The sequence below is a fragment of the Mesoplodon mirus genome (genome assembly GCF_964341445.2).
Source record: "Mesoplodon mirus genome assembly, chromosome: 4".
Classification (NCBI taxonomy): domain Eukaryota; kingdom Metazoa; phylum Chordata; class Mammalia; order Artiodactyla; family Ziphiidae; genus Mesoplodon; species Mesoplodon mirus.
The window spans coordinates 43,307,104-43,334,532 of NC_138979.1; the positions used below are offsets into that span (position 1 = coordinate 43,307,104).

Consider the following 27,429-nt stretch of genomic DNA (forward strand, 5'->3'; position numbering starts at 1 on the left):
TTTTTGTAATTTGGTGCTAGACATCTGATATCTCAATAGCAAATACTGAGAAATTTATATAACCCATCCAACTCTATGCATTTGCTAGAATTAATGCCCGATTAGAAACATACTACCCGAGGGTTTTTTTAAATGTAGAGTATTTATCATTCTTACTGAGTACTGAAGAATTAACCCTACTTAATGGAAGGTCTGGCCTTTGCCCTTCGCTACTGGGAGGTGATCTCTAAGGCCCTGGAATGTCCTGCCTGTTGGGAGTGTCTTTGCCTGGGGTTTTGGCCACTGGACAGTCTAACATTGTGATTTGTGATGGAGGTTTTGGGACACATCCTGTGAGTTCTCACCTCTGAAGGAAGTAGAGACTAAAGATATTAACCTGACCTCCAGGAGAGAGGTCATAGAACAATATTTTATGGCCAACAGGACATGTGAAACGCTGCTGTGTCACCCATACTTACCCGCATGCAATGGCACATCCCGATGGGGCATACGCACACGCCATCACCCACGTGCAGGGCATTGTGACCGCGTGCTCCTGCAACACAGCACACACCATGCATGCAATGAACGAGAGCACTTCTACGCAAACGTCAGTTTTTACCAAGTAAAATCACTGAAGCGTCTACCAAATTACTTTCTAGTTTCAAAGGTCAGTGGTTTGGGCTGAGACTGATGAGGAGACTCCGATCCTCCATAATCAACCAAACTTTATGTCATACATTCTAAAAGTTAAAAATCTCAACTAGCAAAAGAATATCCTTAACGTCTTACTTCTTTCTTACTGTTATACTCCCCCTGTTGTTCTGAATGAATATTGGGGCTCATTTTCTTTGAAAGATCTGTCTGAATTTCATTTCACATACGTATATGCTTCACCTTATTTACTCAGATTCCCTCTATTTTAAAAACATATTCTTGAATGTCTCTTTATATGTGTGTTACAAGTTTGTTTACCTGTGAGTGAGTATACAAGAGCCTTTGTCCTCTGTGTGTCTTAAACCATTCCAGGGCAGGTAGGAATGGGAGTGGGCTTGGGGAGGGGAATTAGAGTTGTGCTCTGGGAGAAAAGGAAACCTGTAAAATGGAAGCATTCAGAGGAGGTGTAAGTCCTCGGCTCCTGGCTGGGGTCTGAGTCACCCGTATTCTCCTGCATGCATATAACCAACTAAGGCATGATTCAAAAACTTCTCAGTCTGTGGCCCTATTTCCATGGGAGCCATGGGCCCTGGACCTGGTTCTAACACCAGCGAGATGTGCAGCCTCACATAGGCTGGCCATTGTCTTACCTCATTCTACTCCGTCTGGGAAGGGAGAGGATGGGTCTAGATGGTTTGTAAAGTACATTCAAGTGCTGGTCTTCTTTCCTGTTATGATTCTCTGTGTTTTTGTGGGGAGACATGGGCCTTGATACTGCCTGTCAAAGTTCTTTGTCACTCACAGAGTAGTAGCCCTTCAGACATCATGAATAACCTACTTCCACGAATGAGTGGCCACTCTCAGCACAGGGCACCCCGGCCCCTTTGCTGACAAGTGATAACTATGGCCCTGCCAGGGACCACAAGTGGCAACCCCATGGCTCCCCAGACATCAGGCAGCGTGTGCTCTACGCCATGCTAAGGCATAAACAGAAGCAACCCCCTAGCCCCACCCCTGAAGATGCTGAGGAGTTCGGGAGAGGCAGAGTGATGTATAGGAAAGCCCTCTGCAAATTGTTACATTGTCATTTTTATTATTCCCCAGGGGCCTGACCATTCCGGACTCTGCTCTACAAGATGGTTCCGGGCCCCCTTGAGCAGGTTGTATAACAACTGCCTATTATGACATTTACTGAACATGTTCAATAATGCAGAATAAGGACGCTGTTCAATTTGAGACAGATAATAGGTTTCTTTTTTATACAGTGAAAAGGAAGGCTTTCTTTCTAAGTAAACACTGGAGTCCATATTTAACATACAGTACTTGTTACTGCAAATGCCAACACGATGCAGGCATGCAAGCGCACCTACACATAGATCCTGGCCTTTCTGTTTCATTAGAAGTCTAAACTTAGGTCTCACTTGGAGCAGTACATGCCTATGCCAGACTTGCAAGGGGCTGTGACTCCATGGCATCCCTGTGAAGAGCGGTTTAATCCCACTGAAGTCTCAGCTCCCCACCCACTGTTTGCTCAAGTCCACGTGCTATGGAGTCTAGTCGAAGACAGAGAGGGGAGAGGAAACTGGGGGTTGGGTACCTCTTATCATCAGCCAGAAGAAAAATCCTAAATGCAGTAGTAGCATGTGTGAATGTGACAAGTTTCGGGGCCATGCCCTTTCCTGCTTCCGTATCGGCACCCTCTGTGTTAGCCCTGCATGCTCTTCTCTGGGCGAGGGGTTCGGCTCAGGAGAGGAATGAACGCTACAGTGGCTGCTGAACCATCTGAACACGGGTGGGCTTTCATGGGGTTTGCACCCCCAAATAGGCTCCTGAAGGGCAGGGCGACCAGTAGTGGGGTGCTTGGAGAGGACGAGGACAGGGCTGGGGTTCTGAAGTGCCTCAATCCACCAGGGACAATGCCTTACCTTGTTAGTAGTGAAGGAATCCCACACGATCACCTTCCCATCCTGGAGGGAAATAAGTAAACAGTTGAACAAGCTAGAGGTCACCACTGGGGAGATGGAAGGCGGGGAGGGGCAATATAGGGGTAGGGGATGAAGAGGTACAAATTGTTATGTATAACATAAGCTACAAAGATATACTGTACAACACAGGGAATATAGCCAATATTTAATAATAACTATAAATGGAGTACATAACCTTTAAAACTTGTGAGTCACTATACTGTACACCTGTAACTTATATAATATTGTATTATCAACTACACTTGAAGAAAAACAAAAAAGAGTAAACAGTTCAAAAACTGTCAACAAGCCCTAACACATTAACTGCTGAGAACCTCATGGAAAGCCAAGTCCAGCTGGGCAGTGCCAAGTGGAAAGCCAGAGCAAGTATCTGGACAATCAAGACCCTCCAACCCATCCTTGAAGAAATGGGAGTAGGTGGCGACAGCACTTTCCAGCCTGATGCAAGTCTCAGTTCTCAACCTTGCATCCCTTGTGTAGACACAATGACAAAAAGCAACACTCAGGCACTTCTTTTATGCCAATTATAAACCAAGCACGAATTGCTGGTAAACTGTCATCACCATCGTACCCCAAATGTCAGTAAGTTATACATGGATAAGGTAAAGCTGAAATTACCTTCAGATGCCTGACAGTAACTAATGGTCCTTCTCCTCACCCTCCCCCAACCCCACCTCCCCAGCCTGTCCTCCCTACCATTCGCCTTTGAGTCCACGTTCCCTGCAGGCCCGTGTAAGAGCCCCACCCCACCCTTCGCCCCCCTCCCTGTGTGGAAGCTGCGGAGGGGGACTGGGTGGGCCTGACATCAGTCTGACTCCCCCAGGTGCTCAGGGACATCACAGCCTCACCCCCACCCACCCTGCAAAACAACATGGGACTCACACCTCTGATGGTGGGGACCCCCGTGGCAGCTGTTCCGGAAACAAAGAGCACTCCCTGTGGAGGGTGAGCTCTGGGCGATGCCACAGACAACACGGCCACTTTCACTGCAATCGCTCTGCAGCCCCAGTAGGGGGTGTGGGGAGGGATATGATGCCATCTGTTTGTAACGCAAACCCATCAGAGATAAACCCACATAAGCCCCGGTGGCTGCAGCGCAGTCATCTACCCAGAACGTGGTGTAAGGGTTGTCTGGGCCCCCAGGCTCCCGCTGGCAGTGGAGGAGGACGGCTGAGCCGACCTCCTTCAGCACGTGGGCCCCCCCCCACATCCTCAGGGACGGAGAATCTGCAGCCTCTACCGCAGGCTTGATTTTTTTTAATCACTCAAGCCATTTGGAGCCAGATCTGGTGAGTGAGGTGAATGCCACTTAGGGGCATCAGCAAGGTCTGAGTAACGAAAGTGACACAGCTGCTTGCTTCACTTGATCTGATGGAAGATTTCCATATTCACGGTGCGTGGGGCTGAGAGGCTGTGATCAAAGGCAAAGTTGGTGGTTTGGGGCCTTTTAGGACTCCTAAGCACATTTGTGCTTCTAATTTTTCTGACTAAACGCCCATACATGCTGTGTGGGTGAATTAGATAACAGAGCAGAGGGCTGCGGCGGGGCGGGGGGTAGAGACTCAGTGTATCACCCAAGTCAGCGTTCCCTTCAGAGGCTTCCTCCACCGCACAGCCCGCCTGCCTGGCTCCACCGCCCACCTACTGTGCGCTCTGGAGAGAGAAAGGCAACCAAGAAGCTAAAAGCAGTCTCATAACTAAATGTGGTCCCCCCGTGAGCACAGACATTTACACCAGGGGCCTATGTACCTGGAGAGACTGTGCCTCCACCCCAAACCCCAACCCACTCAGTCAGGCAGATTAATTTCCTGCCTTTTAAGGGAGAAAGGCTGCTCTGAGTCACTCAAAGTCTGTTCCAGAGCCCTTCTGCTGTTTCCCACCTTCCTCCTTTCCCCCACCCACCTCTCCAACTCCCTTTGCAGTAGAGGTGGATGGATAGAGTCAGTCAGCAGTGCTGAAGCATCCCTCCCCCTCTCCCCACCCTCTCTAGTAAGAGTGGTACACGAGTGACAGAAAGTCCAACATATGGCATCCTTTTAAGGATTAAAAAAAAGTCTAAGAGGCTAGGCGGCAACATGTACACCTCAACAACCACTTTGAAAAAAGGAGCCTTTGGAAAAAAGTCTAGAAAGAGATGCTCTAAGATAATAATGATTGTAACAGCGTGGTAGGGGTGAAAACCTTTTCTTTCTTTTTTCCAGTTAAATACATAACTGATATATTAAATTTTTTATGAACATAAAAAAAGCAAGTGCAACGTGATATACTAGATTTGTAGGTAATACAGGAGATTAATAACACCTGTCCTATCAAACATAGTACCGACAGAGATATTAGAACTCATGGATTATTTAGAATATGTACAGTTTTGATACTTAAAAGGGTTATAAATAAAAACCAAATTTTCCTTTGAAAAAGCTGGACTAAAGGCAGAGGCAGGGGTGGGGGGGCGGTAAACTGGCCATAAAAATATATGACTTCAGTTTATGGTTTTATGTTCAACGAATGTAACATCAAAATACACATAAAAAGCACTAAGCAGTGGTAGCTAGCCTCCTGAAAGACATGTCCTTGTCCAGGCCCCTCCCTCATTGTATCAGTGTTGGTCTGTGTGACCAGTGGAATGCAGAAGAAGGGAAGGAATGTCACTTCTGAGGCCAGGTCATCAAAGACAGCACGGCTTCTGCCTTTGTCTCCCTCTCCTGCTCTGGTGGAGGCCAGCTACCGTGCCGCAAACAGCCCGATGGAAAGGTCTACATGGCGAGAAGCTAAGGCCTCCAGCCAAGAGCCATGTGAGTGAGCCATTTTGGAAGTGAGCTTCTGCCTTAGCCAAGCTGTCAAATGACTGCATCCCTGACCAACATCTTGACTGCAACCTTGTGAGACACCCTGAGCCAGAACTATCCTGCTGAGCTGCTCCTGATTCCTCACTCTCAGAAACCATGTAAGATACGAAATATTCACTGTGTAAGTTGTTAAACTTGAGGGTAATTTGTTATGCAGCAGTTTAATAACTAATACATAAGATGTAAAATAAACCATGTCAACTATATAAAATGAATGAAAAAATTTATACTTCACAAAATACATAGTTTAAATTTGTTCTTTAAGGCATAAAAACTGCTAAACTCTTAAACTGAAAGAAGCCACAATGGCACTTCAACCACTTACGCCCTCAACTTGGAGGAAAAAAAACCCCTAATTTAAAAATGGTTTCACTTACAAATAAGACCTTGAAATAGACTCAGGAAGAAAATTTTTGAATGGTTTGTCAAATAGACTTTATAATATTTCAGTTATTACTAATTCCAAATCCACCCAAATTAGTGAAGTTTTCAAGTATGCCAGAAGAATTCTTAACAGGGTAACTCGTGTCCTTTGGCGAACAGGCAGAGACATAACATTCAGAGAGGGTCTTTTGAAAAGGACGGCTCTTTCCCTTCAGCTTACAATCAGAAATGTGCCCATCATCACCCGACAGGTGTGACATACCTGCGAGGAGCTCACGATCCTCCTCTTATCCTTGCACCAGTCCATGCACAGAACCTTGTTCCCGTGGCCTTTGAGGGTCCTTCTGGTCTTCATGACAAACTGCCCCAGGGCCTCCACGCGCTCGGCCACCTGGTGCACTGCAAGGACAAGACACACTCAATCCCGTGACCAAGGACCAGGTCTGAGCCACAAGCTGGCACAGGGAAGCCATCGGTGCTTCATTCTCCTGCGCTTTACCCTATTGCCCTCGCGATGCTCTTTCAAGCTCAGGAGAAGGTAGAGACACGCTGTCATTATCTCTGTGTTTAAGACCCTACATTTATAACTTATATAATATTGTGCATCAACTATACTTCAATAAAAAATGACCCTGTTTTTCAAAGCACTTCCATATATGCACGTTGAGGGATTAAGGACAGGACTGCCTCACATTTGCAAAGCTCTACATAGAACTCTCCCACTGAAGGGCCACAGCTCTGCAAGGCGGGCAGGTAGGAAGTGGAATGAGATCGCTATTCCTTTTGAATGGGTGAAGAGACTGAGGCTTACAGAGGTTATCCGGCTAATACGAGTTCATACAACTGACCAGGAGCAAAGTGGGGGCTTCTGGTTCTTTTACCTACTGCTTTCCAGTCACAAGGACAAGTGACTTTACAGAAACCGTCCTATCAGGTGCCAGGACGTGCACCATCTGCTCAACAGCAGGCCCTGTGTTTCCTCACTGGTCCCCCCAATGCTGGGCATGGGTCTGGGACATGGTAATTGCCCAATCCACGTGCTGCAGGAAAGAGCGAATTGACTGACCCTCCAAACAGTACACTGTGGATTTACTGAAAACTCACAGGGCGGGCAGAGATCAACGCAACATTCCACAGGTCTGAACACATGATCTGCAGAAGGTACATACCTCAGGCAGGCGCTCCAAAAATCAATCTCTCAGGGGCTGGGACCACAGCCTCTTTCCTGAGGCCAAGGGAGAGCTTTTGGGGGGCTTTTGGAGAGGCTGTCAGAGGGAGACAAGTTCACGCGAAGTAGCAGAAAGGGCCCCAGAAACCATCCGGTCCATGCCGTCATTGTGCAGGTGAGGAAACTGAGGTGGGGGTCATGTGGCTTCTGCCCCCTTGTGCGGCGCCACTCCCTTTCCGGTTAGAGGCTGAGCCGGGCTCCTAACCCCACCTCTGCTTCTCCTTCCTCTAAATCTCTCAGCTGGGCCTTTTTCTGGGCAGGTGGGGAGGAGGGAAGGGGGCATTCTAGGCCAGGGGACAGCCCCAGGAAAGGTGTGGTGTCTTGGTACAGACAGGACATCAGGGGTGGAGGGAGGCAAGGCACCGGCTCTGGCCTTCCCAGGGAGCTGCTGGTGCTCGCTGGGGAAGTGCCCAGCTCCCTCCCTTGAAGCCTGGGCTGAGGGGCTGACTCTGTGCTTTAACCCTTGTGACAACAGCGCCCCTTCTCAGGAAGTCCTTCCTTCCTTCTTCCCTCCCCTCTTCCCTTCCTTCTCTTTAAACACTTCAGTGTGTAGTTCCTGAAAACAAGGAATTCTCTTGCATAACCACAGTATGACTATCAAAGTCAGAGAACGGACACTGAAACAATACAATGTCTAATCTGTAGACCTTATTGAGATGCTCTCCATTGTCCCAACAATATCTTTATAGCAAAAGAAAACCTAAGATCACGTGTTGCAGTCACTGGTCGCTTTCTTTCACCTCTAGTTAGTTTGTTCCCCAACCTGGGCTTGTCTGATGCTTCCTCAAGATTAGCTTTGGGTAATGCACGTTTGGCAGGGACACCACAGACTAGCGCTGAGGTCCTGCCCCGAACACCTGTCCCATCAGGAGGCACCTGCTGCCTGCTAGTCCCATCACCAGCAACGTTTACCCGGATCATTTGGTCAAGGTGGTGTCTGCCAGGGTTCTCCACTGTACAGTTACCATTTTGCCTTTTGTCATGAAAAAGTACTTTGTGGGGATGTACTCTGAGAGTACATAAACATCACCATACTCCTCAAACTTGAATACCCTACTTTTAACATCCATTAATGATTCTTGCCTGAAACAATTATTATTATGGTTGGTAAGTGGTGACTTTTCTAATTCCACCATTCCTTCTGCATTTTTTCGTTGACTTTCTAATATAAAGAGGAGTGCTCCTTCTTCCCCAATGTATTTATTCATTCATTTACATTAGAAGGGACTCATGGATTCTCACTTTATTCAAGAAGTTATGATCCTTTACTACTATTTATTTTGATGCCCAACTCGTCCCTGGTTTGCTCAGTGGGAGTCCTATCAGGCAGGCTCCTGAGACCTTCCAACAGGTCCCCATCATCCTCGGAGCACATCTTCTTGCGGGCTCATGTTCCCTCCCTGCCCTAGCCCTGGAAGCAGGCATTTATTTCTCCAAGAAGTCCTGGTTTCTTTTAGTTGCCCCATTTCTTTGTGATGAAATAAAAATGAGTGAACAGGTTAAAAGTCTCTGTGAAAACCCACGCTGTAAAAAGTACTTGCTAAGACACAGACATACTAGAGAATGGACTTGAGGATAAGGGGAGGAGGAAGAGTAAGCTGGGACAAAGTGAGAGAGTGGCATGGACATATATACACTACCAAACGTAAAATAGATAGCTAGTGGGAAGCAGCCGCGTGGCACAGGGAGATCAGCTCGGTGCTTTGTGACCACCTAGAGGGGTGGGATAGGGAGGGTGGGAAGGAGGGAGACGCAAGAGGGAAGAGATATGGGAACATATGTATATGTATAACTGATTCACTTTGTTATAAAGCAGAAACTAACACACCATTGTAAAGCAATTATACTCCAATAAAGATGTAAAAAGAATTAAATTAAATTAAAATTTTTAAAAAAAGTACTTGCTAAACTATACAGTGCTACACGAGTGTGCAATTATTATGCCATCGCTTCTGCGAAGACACTGCATTCTTTATTGCCACCAACAGCATGTTAGTCTTTTATGGAAACATTCTTCACAAAAACACATTGAATGCAATTTAAAAACAGACTGAATTTTTCTAATTTCTTATAGGCCTTTTACACAAGCCTATACCAGCTCAGAGCTGTGAGCATATTCTAGTTAGTATTTTACTTTGAAACTTCATATCAAATTAGTGCTACTTCCCCCAGTTCAGCATTAGGACAATCATAGCCATTTAATGTCACTCTTACCAAAAAAAAAAAAAGATGACTCACCAACCAAAATAGGGCCTCCTTGCAAAGCATGAATTTGAACACATCCCAACTATTAATTATTTTTTCTTACTGCATTTTCTCTTCCCATATATAGATTCACTCCCAACCTACTCTATCCTGTTTCTATCTGCCAAATTAAAGAGTTTTTAAAAACTTTAGATACCAGAAAGTAAAAACAAAACCCAGAAAACTGGAAACGAGTAGAATATGCTCTGTAACTCATTTGTGGGAGCTTGGTTCAGGACAGATGTGGTTTCTCTCCTTTGCCTTCTGATGAAACAGGCCTTCAGGATTTAACTTTTTCTTTTTTAAAAAAAGAAATGATGAACACAGCTAGCTGGTTTCTATAATAATAACTTACTAGAATAGAATGATAGCCTGTTAAGAAATTCTACTAGAAGGTAAGTGGCAGGAGGATGGGGTGCTGTCTTGTTGGATCTCCTTGGAGCATTCACTGCAACAGAGCGGTCACCAGGGCTCCGGGTCACAGTCCTGCGCAGTCGCACACCAGCTGTGCAACCGTGAGCCTCCGCTCACCTTCCTGCCCCCTCGCTTCCCTCATGGGGTTGCTGGGACAACTATCCCAGCCTGGCACAAAGGGAGCACTCAATGAATGTTAGCTATTACTCTCCAGCTTGGCACACAGTGGGTACCCAGTAAATATTTATTGAAAGGATAAAGGGAATGCTCAGTGATTACTAAATTTCAGTCAACTGCAGCAATCCTAGGCAGCAGGTTTTGGTGGGCTAACCTAACTTTTCAGCCCCTTTCTCTTCTTCTTCTGTACCTCTCTCTAGCCCTAGTCCATCATCTCTGCTTCAGCTGCCAACCAACTCCTAAATTTATCAGCGCAAACTTGCTAGCACTGGCAGTGGGAGCCTCACTTGTTTCCTGATCCAAGGAGTCCGAATCCATGGGATGGAGCCAGGATGCTGCATTTCCACATGCTCTCCAGGTGAGTTATACCCACTAAAGGTGGAGGTGGGGCAGCTCTGAGAAGGTTCAGAAAGGCAGCTTCTTGGATGGGAGGGCGGGGCGGGGAAATAGGGCAGATAAAGGGAGGATTCCAGAGTCTGTGGTTGAGAACACAGCGATGCCTCAAACCCCAACAGACAATTCAGAAAGGAGCTGGTTGGGGAGAAAGCCATAATTCAAAAAGATACGTGCACCCCAATGTTCACTGCAGCACTATTTACAATAGCCAAGACATGGAAACAACCTAAATGTCCACTGACAGAGGAATGGATAAAGAAGATGTGGTACATATATACAATAGAATACTACTCAGCCATAAAAAAGAATGAAATAATGCCATTTGCAGCAAAATGGATGGACCTAGAGATTATCATACTAAGTGAAGTAAGTCAGACAAAGGCAAATATCATATGCTATCACTCATATGTGGAATCTAATTTTAAAAAATGATACAAATGAACCTATTTACAAAACAGAAACAGACTTAACAGATATTGAAAACAAACTTATGGTTACCAAAGGGGAAACGTGGTGGGGAGGGATAAATCAGGAGCTTGGGATAACATACACACACTACTATATATAAGATAGATAACCACCAAGGACCTACTGTATAGCACAGGGAACTCTACTCAGTATTCTGTGATAACCTATATGAGAAAAGAATCTGAAAAAGAATGAATATATGTATAACTGAATCACTTTGCTGTACACCTGAAACTAACACAACATTGTACATCAACTATACTCCAATAAAATTGAAAAAAAAAAGAAAGAAAGGAGCTGGTTGGGAATTAAGATGGTCAGCGCTCTTTCTTATGAATGATGTGCAGGTAGGGTAGTTGCTGGAAACTGAAAGCCATGGCTGGAACTCAAGAAGAGGGATAGAGCTAGAAGTATAGGCTAGTAATTGTCTACTGCTTGAATGATGTTTCCCTCCTATGTGCCAAATGCTTGGGTACAGAAAAGAAGAAGACAGTTCCTGCTCTTACTGGGCTCACAGTCTGCAGAGCACGGACAGGCCAGCACACAGGTAACCACTGCCGTGTAGTGAGAAGGTAGCTAACAGAGGTGTTGGGGAGCCGAGAGCAACATGGCTGACTCTGCTGCAGGTGCAACCATCGGAGGAGACGTCACAGGAACCTGTTTTTTTTTTTTTTTTTTTTTTTTTTGCGGTACGCGGGCCTCTCACCGCTGTGGCCTCTCCCGTTGCGGAGCACAGGCTCCAGGCGCGAAGGCTCAGCGGCCATGGCTCACGGGCCCAGCCGCTCCGCGGCAGGTGGGATACTCCCAGACCGGGGCACGAACCCGTGTCCCCCTCATCGACAGGCGGACTCCCAACCACTGTGCCGCCAAGGAAGCCCAGGAACCTGGTTTTGAAGGATGCATAGGAGTTGGGGTAGGGAAGGGGGAGGCAGGAAATTAGTTTCTTACCATTTACTTTTGTTCGTTATTCAGTAAGACGGAAGACATGACCTAATCCATGGGGTGTGCTGTGGTTTAACAGGGAAAGCAAATTAAAGTGCTTAACAATATTTGGCTGGCCAGGAATCAAAAATGTACAGGTGGGGACTAGGGGCTGAGGACCAAAACACTGGAAACAACATGACCTGGAGGAAAGAGGGCTTCTGAAATGGAAGGGCCATGAAATGTCAAATGTAATTATCTGTCATTTTTAATGACGGCAGAACATTCCACTTATGGATATACCATTAACTAAAAATTCCCAACCAGTGGACACTTACTTTGCTCCAGCGCCACTGTGATACCCTTGCATTGCATTACCTCCTTAGATAAATTCCAATTTGTGGCATTGCTGAGTTAAACGGAAAGCACATTTTTGAAGGCTTTCAATGCCCAATGCCATTATCCATCATTTACTGTGTGTCTCCCGCGTGACAGGTGCCGGGCTGAGAGCTTTACACATTGCCTGAGGTCACGGGCTTTATCTCCATTTCTACCGAAAAGGAAACAGGCTCAGGGAGGCTAAGGACCTTATGCACACACACACTTGGGCCTCTAAGAACAGATAAATACCTCCCATCGTGGGGTAAACTCTGGGCAGGTGGCTGTGATTCTTTAGAAAATCAAGGACTAGGTGAGGCAGTGACAAAGGCTTCCTGGTCCAGAAGACACCCCAACCTTGGATCCCTCCCACTTCCTGATGTAGCCAGAGCAATGGATCCTTTAGACCAAGAGTCAAGAAACCCGCCCTCACCTGGCTCAGCCACCACCTGGCAGGGAGAGGGGTGCCAAGTTAGAGCCAAAAGAGACCTTAGCAACTCGACAAGCAGTGCCCAGCATCATCCCCAGGCACCCTGTGCAGGGTGTCCTGTGTGCAGGGCTGAACCCTCCCTGCCCAGGGCCTGGGGTTGGGCAGTCATGTGGAGCAGTTGTTTTCAAACTTCTATTTGAGTTGCACAAGGCTCCCTCCCCCTGCCTGCTTCCACTTTCTCTCATAGATAAAATTTTACTAGAAGCCCAATCTAGAAACTAGACAGAGCAAAGCCAGGCTGATGAACAGTCGAGGGAGGTGCTGGGCTCAGAGGCGCTTCTGCTCTGCACGCCTCGAGCCCAGGGGCTCCCAAGGTCCAAACAGCAAGCGTGCAGGCCGACATGGGGCGCCGGCCCTGTCACTTCTCAGAAAGGAAAATGAGTCCTGAGGGGAGGGCACACTTATAAATTAGAGGTAAACAAATGTGTCCTCTGAGCCTGTGCCCTCCTCTGTAAAATGAGGGTGTGATGAGTTTATCTCTGGGGCCTTGGAAATGATCTGTAATACTGGCTTCAGACAAAGATGAACTTTTCATCAAGAGTGGCTTCCTCTCAACTTTCAGGGAAGAGTTTTGCTATTTATTTTATAATCAGTGCACACAGGAACCTAAAGTAAAATGTAGAACGTGGAGGTCAATACACAAGAATTCAAGCCATGTAACTTCATAAAGTGAAATTATGCAACAGCGTCATTCCTGTTGCTCCATAAGGCAATGAAAAAATGACTCCAGCATGAACACGCTCTAAAATTTCCCTGAAAATGAACACTGTGAAATTGATTGTAAATACAGAACACAAGTTCAAAGACATATGAGAGGTCTTAAATACGAAAACAGAACTATTTTAAAAATGGTCTTGGGGGCTTCCCTGGTGGCGCAGTGGTTGGGAGTCTGCCTGCCAATGCAGGGGACACGGGTTCGAGCCCTGGTCTGGGAAGATCCCACATGCCGCGGAGCGACTAGGCCCGTGAGCCACAACTACTGATCCTGCACGTCTGGAGCCTGTGCTCTGCAACAAGAGAGGCCACGATAGTGAGAGGCCCGCGCACCACGATGAAGAGTGGCCCCTGCTTGCCGCAACTAGAGAAAGTCCTCACACAGAAACGAAGACCCTACACAGCCATAAATAAATAAATAAATAAATAAATATTTTTTAAAAAAATGATCTTGAATAACTTACTAAATTTTACATCAACATACAGTCTTGTGATGGCCACAATTTGGTAGAAGATCAAAGGAATCAAGGAAGAAAACTTATCCAAAGCTAATTTTTAAAAACTCATTCTGTCTGATTCTACCCCAAGGTAGAATGGGATGGGATGTATACAAAACCCTCACACACCTGGATGGAAGGAAAACATTTATAATCACATTACCTCACTTGCGTTAGAGATTTTTTTTTTAACACCTTTATTAGAGTATAATTGTTTTACAATGGTGTGTTAGTTTCTGCTGTATAACAAAGTCAATCAGTTATACATATACATATGTCCCCATATCTTTTCCCTCTTGCGTCTCCCTCCCTCCCACCCTCCCTATCCCACCCCTCTAGGTGGTCACAAAGCACCGAGCTGATCTCCCTGTGCTATGCAGCTGCTTCCCACTAGCTATCTATTTTACATTTGGTAGTGTATATATGTCCATGCCACTCTCTCACTTTGTCCCAGCTTACCCTTCCCCCTCCCCGCGTCCTCAAGTCCATTCTCTAGTAGATCTGCATCTTTATTCCCATCTTCCCCTAGGTTCTTCAATGACCACTTTTTTTTTTTTAGATTCCATATATATGTGTTAGCATACGGTATTTGTTTTTCTCTTTCTGACTTACTTCACTCTGTCAGAGATTTTTGAATTGCCCCCAAACCATAAATTAGCCACAAACAAAAATGCCTGAATTCCTGAATTAAAAGTTGGAAGGGTTAAGTTATGGTACAGCCTTTATGATGGAATACTATATGGTTCCAAATCATAATTTTTAAATACTGACATTAAAAAGAACTGTAAAATGACATGAGGAGGTATTCAATCCATTGGGTTAAATTAAAACTAGACTCATACAAAAAACAAACTAAACTCAAACTATACCTACTACAATCCCAAGTATGCTTATAAATACATACACAGACGTGAAAATGTAAGCTATAAAGTCCCAAGTAAGCTTATAAATACACACACAAACATGAAAACATCAAAATATTAAAAGTGGCTACCTCTGGGTGGTGGGGTTATGGATGACTTGTTTTCCTGTATTTCTGAATCTGCTACAGTGGCATTAGCTTATTATGACAGTTTTCTAGCAAGAGGAAGGGGTGAGGAAATGAAAGGCAAGTTTGCTTTCTGCTCCTTCTGATACCACAGGCCACACATGGAAGAGCAGCCAGAAGCAGATTACTCTGCTGGGAAACTCACTTTTATAAGCCTCAGTACACGCAGCATATTTCCTTAGAACGTGGAAAAAGTGGATCAACATATTTGCTTCAGACTAATCCAGAAATACGGATTTCCTAAATTTCTCTTTACACTGTAAAGTCAGAATAGTCCAAGGCTCTAGCCACAAGTTGACAGAGTTACACTCAGAACACAAAGAAAAGGGAATAACATCAGATGATGACTCCTGTGGTTTCCCATATTTCCTCTGGATTTTTAACCTAAAGACATTACACAGATCTTTTTTGGGATGCTCTGCTCCTAGATAATAATAGAATCTGCCCCCAAGGAGCTGGGAACCGGAATGAAGTCATCCCCACACAGGCCCACAAGGCTGCCACGTATGTTGGCCAAAATGAACACGGCCTCCCTCCTGCTGTCTGCTTTAAGCCTGTCTTCCAGATCATGTGTCCCTTTAATTTCAAGTTAAGAACTCTTTAAAACTGAACTCTCTCCTTTTTCTCTGGATCTTGACTCCCATTTCAGTATTCATTTTTTATTATAAAAGCAATAAATGCACACATGTGTATAAAGTAAAACATACCTCTACGTCCCCCCACTCCCCTCTCTAGAGATAACAAGCTTCCTGTGTCTCCTGCCACAAATTTAATGCATATACAAGCAGCTCTTGTTTAAGCTAATGAGACCATATCATACACACAGCTGGGCACTTTTTTTTTCTTACTCAATACTGACACCTCTTCACACACACGCACACAGATTTAGTTTTTCGTTTCTGTTTTTTTTCCATTTTAATGTGACTCTCAGCTTTCTGAGAAACCGTCTAGCATGGTGAGAAGGAGAGCTGTACTCCCCATTTGCCCTTAGAGTAGCTGCATAACCTCTGGGAAATCCCTTAACCCTTCCCTGGATCTCTGCTGCTACTTCATCCCCAAGGAAAGGGGAGAGGGCTGTTGGGAGGGGAAGAAAACTTTTTGTGCGAAAACTGAAGCTGAAGCAGGTGACCCCTCTAGTTTCAAGAGCTGTGTGATAGCCCCCCCCAAAGATGTCCACATCCTAATTTGCAGAAGCTGTGAATATGTTACCTTACGTGACAAAAGGTGCTTTGAAGATGTGATGAAGTTAGGGATCTAGAGATGGGAAGAGTATTCTGAATTATACAGGTGGGCCCAATGTAAGTAATTACAAGGGTCCTTCTAAGAGGGAGGCAGGGGGATCAAAGTCAAAGAAAGTGATATGATGACAGAAACGAGGTTGGAGTGAAGTGGGGTCACAAGCCAAGGCATGCAGCAACCTCTAGAAGCTGGGAACGGCAAGGAATGGACTCTTCCACAAAGCCTCAGAAGGAATGCAACCCTTCCAACCCATTTTAGATCTCTCATCTCCAGAACTGTAAGAGAATAAATTTGTTGTTTTAAGCCACTATGTTTATGGAGATTTGTACAAGAGAAGTAGGAAACTAACACAAGCTGCCACCTCACGGTTCTAAAATGCCTGAGAATCAAATGAGCGAGCACCTACCCATGGGAGAAGGTAAGCAGAAGGCGATGACAGAAAACATGTGGAGAGAAGCAGGAAATGCTGGAGGAGTGAGGGGAAAGGCAGGGCAGGGGCCCGAGGCCTGGGGCTGTGGAGTTTGACGTAGGCTGGCTTCCCCTTAGGCCGCCCATAAAGGCCACTTCCTGTAGTTAAAGTTGGCCCAGTGTCTGACTTGGGAATGAGGGCCCAACAAAATGGATGCTGGTTTGAGGGTCAAAGGGATGGGAGCTGAAGAACTGAGAGTCTGAAGTTCAGTTAAGTTCTCTTTCCTCCAAGTTTATGCTCTGTAGTTTTGTTGTGTTGAGTTTTTTATGGCAAGAATTTGGGCAAGTCAGAGCTAATAGAAGGCTGAACAACTGTCCTGGTTTGCCCAGGACTGAAGGGCTTCCCAGTAGGCAAGGCTTTCCATTTTAAAACCAAGAGTCCCAGGTGCACCAGGATGACTTGGTCACCTTGGCTATGGCCTAAAGACCTTTCCCTGACCAGGGTAGGCGCTACAGGGCAACCTATGATTTAACATCACCAAAATGCAAAAACGCACATGCTCAGGAAGAGGCTGAGAGACTGGAAGAGCCCAGGGATCATGGAGATCTCTGTGGGAGAGACTGCGGTCACAAGAGGAGGAGCAGTGCTGAGTGCTTACAAGATCCCGGGGGGCTGTGATGGAGTGAGGGGCCAGTGTCTTACGAGGGTCACCCTTGTGGATCCTGAAGACACCAGGGATAGGACAGGGCTTAGGGTCAAAAGGAAGGCTTGAGCCATGTGCCATAGTCATCAGAAAAGGAGGGAGCCTGGCTGGGGGGTCAGGAGACAGCAACATGGAGAGGGAGATCAGTTGAGTGCTTGGAGCCTCAAAGGAACAAGGGTTTTACATGAGAGTGGAAGAGAGGTGGTCCGGAAGATAAAGAGGGAATAAAGGCGACCCTGACCACATGGCTTCTGGTCTTTTCTACTCAAAAATTCTAACATATGCAGGTGGGGATACATCCTTCCACTGTGGGTCCAAAATTTGGCCCCGACCTCTGAGAGCACTGCATCCTTGGCAGGACAGAGGTTCCCTGTTGAAAAGCTGCACCTTGACCATCTCTCTGCCTTAGGCAATTTACCAGATTCACAGAAAATCCTGAAACATATCCCAGTGGGCAGCCTTGACTCTCCAGAGCGTTTCTGGAGAATGCCCTCTGCACTGAGCACTAAGACGTTTGGCAAAAAAGCTGAAGTGAGGTTGGGCTGGAGCTCTGACTGGCTGGGCTGGAATCCTGGGTCCACTACTTACTAGCTGGGATCTTTCGGCAAGTCTTTTCACCTCTCTGTGCCTCAGTTTCCTCGTCTGTGAAATGGAGGAATCAGACGACCTACCTCAGAGGCACTAACACCATGCTTGCAGCATCGTCACTATCATCTGCAGCGTGTAGGAATTTGCCAAGGGAAATGGGGCAGACCCATTATCCATTCCCTACTTCTCTGATAACAGAACCCAACTTTGTTTGGGAATGGCAGCGTACTCAGCTCACTTCTCTCTTTCTCAGCCTCCCTTGTTGTAGCCATGTGACCTAGTTCTGGCCAATGAAGTGCAAACAGAAATCTGTTGGGGAGAAAGGAGGTTTTTGAAAAAACTTTTGCCTTCCTGAAAAGAAGGAGAAACAGAAGCTGGTGCCCACATTCCCCCTTCTTCCAGCCCTGGATACGGAGGTGATGCTGGGCACTGTGGCAGTTATAACCATGGGGCAAATGCCAGTGCTCTGAGGTAGTGGAGAAAAAAGAAGCATGGGTTCCTGATAGCACACTGGGCGGCTGAACCAAAGCTGACAATCGCCTACCCTTGTTCTTGTTAAGAAAAATAACTCCCAATTTGCTTAATTACTTTATTTGGGGTTTATAGCTAATTGTAGCTGAATACATTTCTAAATGATATAGGGGCTTAGCCTGCCTCCTACAAAAGCACAGCACATTTGAAATTCAGGTCACCTGCTTCTATCAAGTGATTTTTTTTTCAAAGAAAGGAATCAGGTGCTAAAGGACCTAGCATAAACCCCATCTTTCTTTTCCAAAGTGAATGTAGAGGGGTGGTACCAAAATGGCAAGAGCACAATGTATAGGTGTGCCTGAGAACACCATGCATGCGGAGGCCCTGTTCAGCAAAGGGGAGCTGCCACCCTCAGGGCTGAAAAGGAAGATGAAGCCACTTCCCCAAGCCTGGCCTGAGCCCAGGCACTGCTGAGGACACAGCATCCCACAGAGTAAAGGGAAGCTGATCCCACTAAGTCATGTAATCTGGCTATTTAATTGTTCACTCATAAAAATCACAGACTGGTTCTGAATTATGGTCGTGGTCAATAATGTAAGTTTATTTAAGATTGCTACTGCTGTTTTATGCTAACCACACCTCATCCGTCCAAAAGCTTCTTAAACAGCCTTAAAGGAACTAAATGTTTGGATTTGTTAAGCTCCTCTGCTTCCCTTCCCCCATCTGGCTCTCCACTCTCGGACTGGAAAAGTGAGCTTTTATATCAGAGTCTGGGTCCTTGCAAAAGCGAAACTGAGAAAAGACAACAGTGATGGAGAAAGTAAAATGCTTACCAAAAAAACCAGGAGTTTACCCTAGGCCGCGTCCACAAGAGCTCGCTGCGCTTGCCTCCGCTGACAACCACCCCCCGCCCCGCCCACCCCGCTCCGCTGGGGAAGGGCAAGAATGAGATCAGCTTGCGTCTTCCAGGCAGGCAGGTGATGACGGTAACTGGTCCCACGATCCAACGTCAGGAGGACAGCAGCCAGGGGCCGCCCCCGGGCGGCTTCCACTAGCCGGCAGGGGCTCTGCGAGGTGCCGGGAGCCCGCGAGCGTCCGTCTCGGGTCCCCCACCCGCGCGTCCGGGGGCTCGGGCCGCTACCCGCGTCTCATGTGGCGCCTAGGCACCGGGGCCCTCATCCAGGGCGGTAGCAGGGGCCTGGCTCCGGGCCCGGGCCGCCCCCCTCCATCCTCTCCCCCTATCCCCCCGGGAGCCGGAGCCGGTCTCCTTTCCCCGGCCCGCCTCCCTGCGCGCAGCCCCCGGCCCCGCCCCGGCCCGCACTCACGCTCCACGTCGTGCAGCTTGGCCCGCTCCTCCTCCAGTTTGCCCTTGAGGCTCTCGGCCTCGCTCTTGAGCGACGCCAGCGTCTCGTTCTCGTGCAGCCCGTCGGTTGCCATCTTCGAGCGCGGACGCGGCGGGAGGGAAGCGGGGATGCGAGTCAGCGGGCGGCGGAGGCCGGGCCGGCGAGCTTGCGCCGAGCCGCCACCGGCGCAGCTCCAGCCGTCTCCCCGAGCGCGCCCCGCCCCTCTGCGCTGACGCCGGCTGCTGAGAGCCGGGCTGCTGCGGCCGATCCCCCTCCCCCCTCCCCCTTCCCCCGGACGTGTCCGCGGGTGCAGAGCCCTTGCGCAGTGCCCTAGGCGAGGTCCGAGGTAGCGCTGCAGCGCACAGCACCCGGGGACACAGGGAGTGTCGTGCCCATTTTACGGGTGGGAAAACCGAGGTTAGGAGGAGATACGTGACTTGCTGAAGGGCGCGCACTTAGTGAGGGCCAAGCTGGGATTCCAACCCAGGACTGCCCGGCTCCTGGGAGTTTGGGGAAGTCCCAGTGACACAGCCCTTGCAACACCCCTTTCCCCCAGTCCCCCGCACACATCTCCCCTCCTTGGTGGCTTCTGCCTGCCGAGAGAGGAGAGGGGAAGGAGGCCTGGCTCGCGCCACTGGTACCCGGTCTGACCCCTGGTAGCTCTGATGCTCCCCCTACAACGAAATGAAAACTCTCCTCGTTTATTGACTTAAATATACAAAGCTAGTTCTGGCTTCTGAGAAGCTGTGGGGTCTTTGCCCGTTCTTGGTTTTGCCTTTCTTTTATTCACTCGGGAATTAAGTCCCTGGCAGCAGAAGGAAGTGGTGGTGGGGCCAGGGACACACAGGGACCCAGACTAGGGGCTTCTGAGCCCCTGCCCAGTGATCTCAGACACGTCACTTCTGAGGCAGCTTCCTCCACCTTAGAATGAAGGGTTGCTATAGTTCCCTCAGGGAAGCAAATTAGTGACTTTGTGGCAGACTCAAGCATCCGTTCTTTCCAGTCTCTTTTCATGCCAGGCACAGTTCCAAGTGCTTTACATTAATAACTCACCACAGTCACCCTGAATGGGTATTGTTGTCACCTCCATTTTACAAACGAGGAAACTGAGGCACAGAAAGGTTAAATGATTTGCTTAGTTCACACTCCCAGAAACAGTGTCAGAATTAGAGCAAAAGACTAAGGGCACAGGCTCTGTCTAGATCAGACTGCCTGGGGGTAAATCCTGGTTGTGCTGTGTGGCCTTGAGTGGCTTACTAAACTTCTCTGTGTCTCAGGCTCCTCATCTGTAAATGGGGATAATACCTTCCTCATAGGATCCTCATCAGGAGTGACTATGTAGAGCATTCAGAGTGAAGCGTGGCACGCAGTATGTGCTCGTTGTTATCATTAAGGCTGCCTGGTACACTCGAGCAATTCACAGCAAGTAATTTAAATGAGACACTGGATCATGGGGGACACTTCTCACAAGGATCATCTCAGAAGACCTGGGAAGAGCAGCATCCTCTCATCACCTCCTCAGGCTGGCACCTCTTTGCCCACTGTGGGATGTGTGTCTACCTCAGGGGCTGCCTGTTTGTGGAGACCTGGGGTGAGTGGAGCTCCATACTGGTGTGTGCCCTCCTCTGAAAGCTCTTTGTGTAAAATAACCCCCAAACATCCTCCAATCTGGAGAGTTTACCATCTAGAGATGAAGCCATGTAACTTTTCAATGGCTGGCAAAGTTTGCAAAGCGCCTTCCTGTAGTTTGCTGTTCATTGCTTTTTGTAAGTGAGGAAGCTGGAGGTCAGAAAAGTTGAGAGCTGCTACGTTTCAGCAGTGGTGGAGTTACAGGGTTGCCCCTATCCATGAAAAGTGTCCCCGGGGGGCTGTGTCTACACAATCCCAAACACCTGGATTAAAAAGTTAGCTGTCAGTCATTTGGATGTCTCCACAGTCAAAAGACTCTGTCTGAATATTTGGGAACCCCAAGTGCTTGTGGTGGAGATAGCTGGCGACAATCCTCTGAAGAGTATCTCCAGGCAGGGTTCTGACCTGGGAAGAATCTGTGATGCTACAGAGGACCTGACATCTGGGATTCTGGGCTCCTTCTGTCCACAGAGGAAGTTGTTTCAAAAGAAGAGCTGGATTAATAAATAGCACTGCTCCAGGATGGTAGGGCCATCAGAAAGCAGGTTTATTTTAAGAACTGAATGTCCTCAGTTTGCAGTTTGCAGATCCAAGTTTAGAACACAATGTGCTGCAGGTAGAAGCCCATCACACTGAGCCTGAACCCCGTGACATCAGGATTACTATGCTGTACCAAAGCCTGTGTGCCACCTGAGGCTGCTTACTTGCAATTTGCTTTATAGGAATAATTTTTAAAAATGTGATCACTGTCAGGGGTTACAATGGGACTAAAAGGATGAATACAGTTTTTCCTCTTCAGTTGGATAAAATGTCAACGTTATCTTTCCTCCCTTAGATATGTGTTTTGTTTTTTCATCGTGTCCATGATCGGGATTTCCTACTGAGCTTGTGGGGAAGAGTGCTTTACCACTTGTGACCAGGTGGGGGCTCCACACGGCTTTGCAAATCCTCTGAGACAGGATATTCCTAGTGCCTCAGCCCGGCTGTGGGCATTTCTGCTGCAAGGTCTGAAGCCTGCGCAAAGCCATCTCTGGTGAGGATTGATGTGTGTATTTTGAAAAGTGCCAGGTTTTGTGTTCAGTGCCTACCCTCGCTGAAGGCTTAGACCCAAGGAGCACTTTTCCTTAAGCCTGATTTTGCTAAATACTGAGGCCCTATATGGTTCAATCTTCTGCAGAACTGTTCCTAGGGACAGCCGGAGCAGGGCCTTTGGGAAGGTGCTCCCCGGCTGTTTATTTACCAGAGTTTCTTTTAGCTTGCTTGCTTGCCAAGCAGACTAGGAGAAGACAGAAGAAAAAAGCATTAGCTCTAAAAAATAATAAGCTAAAACATTTATTGAGCACTTCCTCTGCTGGGTATTGTTTTAAACACTTTCTCAAATAAACTCACTTTTGTTTCTCCCAAAACCCTATGAGACAGATGCCATTATTGTTGTTTTACAGATGGGAAAACAGACCTCCCAGGAGAGGGGAGGTCCATTGGTACAAGGCCTCCAAGGAACATAACTGAGAGTTGAACCCAGGCAGTCAGAACCCAGAGCCCACATCCTAAATCCCCACACTACACTGTCTCACCCAGCCTGGGTGTGCTGCAAATGTGTGTGTGTGTGTGTGTGTGTGTGTATGTGAACTGATTCTCTGGCAACCCACCTGTCACAGGACCCTCACATTAGACATTGTTTAAAGACAGGTAGTGACTTAAAGTTTTAAAGAGCAGCACTTACAATTTCTGCACATACTGAACAGTAGTTGAGCTGTTGAGATTTCTTGAAAACTGGTCTCAGAGCCCGTTGTTTGAAACATTTGTCACAGGAGCCAAATACGTTAACGAGAAAGGTCTGATCACACATCTTTTACCCAAGATGAAGCTGAAAGAGAGGGAGAGAAGAAAAAGGGATGTGTGTGTATGAGAAAAGTTCCACAACCTAAGAAACAACCTTTCACAAACTCTTTAGTCTCATTTCTCTGATTTCTCCGGCATTTGACAGCAACTGAAAGCATTATGAAACATTCCTAAGTATTTTATAACAGTGTGCAAATTTTTACTTTCTACTGTTTGTTCATAAAAGAAACATTGTAAGAGACTTTAATGAACTTTGTATTAACATGGTAGTTAGTGTGGATGTAAAAATCACTTTCTTGACTTGAGGCTGCTGAGCTGAAAGCAGAGCTGGATTGTTAAACAAAACAGGCCTCATCCTCCCACGCAGCATGGGGCATCACCGTAGTCAGGTGCTTCTTCTGAAATAGTAGTAAGAGCAGCCAAAAATTGTAACCTCAAGGAAACCATAAGTCTGAGTGCCTTGATCTTTAACTAGTTTCCAATCAGCGGATTAATACGTGCTTTTTGTTTTTCTTTTTCTTTTTTTTTGGTCACACCGCATGGCATGTGGGATCTTAGTTCCCCGAGCAGGGATGGAACCCGTGCCCCCTGCAGTGGAAGCGTGGAGTCTTAACCACTGGACCACCAGGGAAGTCCCCAATACATGCTCTTGTTGACTTAAAAAGAAAGAAAGAAAAGAAAAGAAAAAGAGGGAGAGAAAAGAGGGGGAGAGGAAAAAAAAGGGATGTGGGTACATGAGAAAAGCCATCAGAAACCGCTTTTTAAACCTCGTCTCCCTGTTATCATGGTAGCTGCTCAGACCTCTACATGAGGAATAAAGTCTGTGCAGTTAATTTGTAACCTTCGATTTATTACAACATGCTGGGTCAACACCAGCTCATTTATTTAATCAGTAAGAGAGTGTCAGACAATAGGTTTCCTGAACAGACATGGGCACAATTGATCTTTGCAGCACAGTATTAATCCTGTGGGGCCTCACAAAGGAAAGTGTCCTTGTAATGGATACTGTAATTTAAAACTTAAAAAAAAAATTCCTCCCCTCAGGATGAACTTTTGCAGTAAATACAAGAGTCAGAAAACAGCAGAGCCTGACCCCAACCGAGTAAATGTGGTGTTGGTTCCCTGCAAGTAACACATCTCATTTATGAAACATTTGACAGTCACAGACCTAGGGGTCGCCGCTTGTTCACCCACAAGTCAACAGACAGGTCCAGGTCACTGAAGGGAGGGTAACGTTGAGGAAACAAAATCATCTTGTGCTAAGGGTAGGGCTCTGGCTGGCCAGATCCTGGCCCTACTACTTAGGCAAGTAACTTCATCTCTCTGAATCTTTGTTTGCTAGTCTGTCAAATGGGTATCTTAGAATCTACCATCACAGGGGTACCAGGGGAATTATGAGGGACAGCGCAGGAAGCGTTTAGCTCAAGGCTGGAATATAGTGAGTGCTCCACAGCTGTTATGCTGCCCTGTGGGTGGCTACAATAGCAGCAGCCATAGCAGCCGCCACCACAGCAGCGGGGGGGGGGGGGGGGGGGGGATGAGGCTGGAGATGAGGAAAGAGCAGAGAGGAGCCTATGGCCACAGTTCAGACGAGATGAAGGCGTGAACTAAAGCAATGCTCTAGGGTGGATTTGGAGCATGCTTACGAAGAAGAGGGAGCTGGACTTGGTGACGTGTGGGCATGAGCAGAGGGCGATGTTTAGGATGTCTCCTAGGTTTCTGTTTGGGAGGCTGAGGGGTCATGGTGCCGCTGTTGGAGAGGGAGGCCAAGGGGGTAAAGGTGGGAGGGAGCAGCCATTGTCACCGAGCCAATTTAACAGGCGTTCCAAAGAGTGGGCCATGTCAAGGGCAAAGAAGAGAACCACTGAGTGTAAAGATATTGGGCCCCTGGTCTGAATTTGGAAGAGCCCAAAATGAGAGGGATGTATCTGTGGGGCAGGTGGCAGTGGGGACACCGCTGAGGGGGAATGTCTACCATGCAGAGGTCACCATGGGGCGGGGAGAGAATGGGGAGCTCATGAGTTGGGGTGGACTCCTACAGCCAAGGGCCAGCTGGCAGAGTTCTTGAGATCTCTGAGGAACAAAGGAGTAGAGGGCAGTCCCTAAGGATGAGAGATCAGGAGGGAACCAGCTACTGATCACCTCGAAGGGCTGGTCCCTGACCTCTCACAGCCACCCTGGGAGGGAGGAAGGACATCCGTGTTACCGCAGAGGAAATGCTGAGGGCTTAAATGAGATCAAGGTCAGTGACGGAGCCTGAATCTGTATGTAGTGGGACTCCACAACGTTTACCACAGAGCTAGACCATCAAGCCACTCTGCTTTGTCCCAAAGAGCGAGTTAAAGACCGGCAAAGGGCCTGCCCACCCGAGCCTGGCCCGTGCCGGGGGCCTAGTAATGTTGCCCACCTCCCGCCCCCCACTGCCCAAACCTGCTAAGGAGGCCAGTCACGAGGTCATGCTGAGGACTCCAAGTAATAGCATTAGGAAGGTGAGCCATGGATTTATTCAGCAAGGGAGCGACGTCATTCAAGTGGATTATTCCAGCATTTGCGCTTCCAGAAGTAGGTCAGAGAGACAAAGCACAGCAGGAAAATCAACTAGGTTAAGAGACTGTTATCATGTTCTGGGGAAGAGGAAATGAGCTCTGGACAGAGTAGCAGCTGCAGGAATGGAAGGCGAGAGGAACCCGAGAAAGCAAGGGCAGAAGGAATAGAAGGATGACTAGGAATTATGGGAGATTGACCCCCACAAAGAGAGAAGTAGAAACATTGCCACACAGAAAGACAAATATCGTACGATATTGCTTACATGTGGAATCTAAAATAAAGGGGGTACAAATGAATTTATTTACAAAACAGAAGCAGAGTCATGGATGTAGAAAACAAACTTATGGTCATCAGGGGATAAGGGGGGAGGAGGGATAAATTGGGAGATTGGGACTGACATATACACACTGCTATATATAAGATAGGTAACTAATAAGAACCTGCTGTATAGCACAGGGAACTCTACTCAATACTCTGTAATGGCCTATATGGGAAAAGAATCTAAAAAAGAGTGGATATATGTATATGTATAACTGATTCACTTTGCTGTACAGCAGAAACTAACATAATATTGTAAATCAACTATACTCCAAGAAATATTAAAAAGAAAAGAAAAATTGCCAATATTCCAAATCTGGATAGAGATAATTTTTTTCTCCCAAACTGAATTTTAAATGTTTTCAAATTATAAGAGCTGTACAGTTCATTATAAATAATTGGAAACAAAGGAACATGAAGAAGGAAAATCAATCACCTACATGCCCTGTCCTAACAAATAACTGACCTGTGTTAGCATTTTATGTTTTCTTCTAGTATCTTCATAAGCACCTATGTGTATACATTAAAAAAATTGGAATTACATGCCATACGCAATTTTGAACTTTAGCTTTTTGCTTAATAGTGTTTTCGCCTTTGCATGTCATTGCGTATTCTTGGAAAACACCAATTTTTAAATGGAGACCACAAATTTTGAATTATATCAACCTTAAATCATATCACATAGCTAGCATCTTAGATCTGGTTGGTTGAACATGGGCAAGCTACAAACTAAAGTTGGAAGATTATAGTATTTTAAAACTATAAACATTATACATGGTTGTTGTAGAAAGTTTGGAAAAATCAGAAAGGTATAAGGAAGAAAACAATCACCTATAATCCTATTGCCCAGAGAGACCCCTTTTCACATTTCGGCGTATGCAAGAATAGATTTTTAGGACCAGGGGTCATACTGATCATGTACACTGTTTATATTTTTACATCCTGGTGTTTTTCATTTATATTTATAACATGGGCTAAATTTAATTTCAGTACATTCTATTGTACTTATTGACAATAATCCTTTTTATGATGAGGGAACTTTTCAAGCTAGAGCAAATGCTTCAATGGGCATTTTAACAAGAAAAAGATAAAAATACCCCATTTTAACAAGTTTTGACATGCAGTTGCTCTGCAGTAGGAGTTCCCTAACCCTAAGGCGCGCACAAAATTTCTTTGAAATGTTTCACTTAAATAGATGTTGCAAAAAATCACCAAAACCCCCACTACCCCATGATTATTTTTAAAAAGTCAGTGCCAAGATAGAAAATCAAAAGTGAAAATCCCCACTATCTGCCCTGCATTCAGTTCCCTGAGTTTGATGGCTATTCGTCCAGACTTTTCTGATGCCATAGATAAAGCTTTGTTAGTTATATAAATGGGGCTGTTAGCTACTTGCTTTTTTCACCTAACTTATTGTGTTAGTGCTTACAGAGCTATCTGTTTTCTGGTAATAGCTTCAGTATTATTTTATCCTATGGAGTAATGGAGCATCATAATTTAATAAACCAACCTCC

At 46.6% G+C, this 27,429-nt stretch overlaps 1 protein-coding gene across 3 annotated transcripts in view; it reads right to left on the minus strand.

The window, feature by feature from the left end:
- Positions 1-19,797, minus strand: part of GNB5 (G protein subunit beta 5) — a 48,226-nt gene extending 28,429 nt beyond the window's left edge. For 2 of the 3 annotated variants that reach the window (XR_014293690.1, XM_082617080.1), the window contains exons 1-4: positions 19,562-19,797; positions 6,114-6,250; positions 2,562-2,603; positions 459-535 (exon numbers count right to left, since the gene is read on the minus strand). Coding sequence is in view for 1 of the 3 variants with exons in the window: in XM_082617080.1 (XP_082473206.1) it covers positions 459-535; positions 2,562-2,603; positions 6,114-6,250; positions 19,562-19,673 (368 nt within the window). In the remaining 2 variants the exon portion in view is untranslated. Of the gene's footprint in view, positions 1-458; positions 536-2,561; positions 2,604-6,113; positions 6,251-19,069; positions 19,162-19,561 lie in introns of those variants that run through there. The other variant, XR_014293691.1, reaches the window with a different exon arrangement.
- Between the last annotated feature and the right edge of the window lie 7,632 nt (positions 19,798-27,429).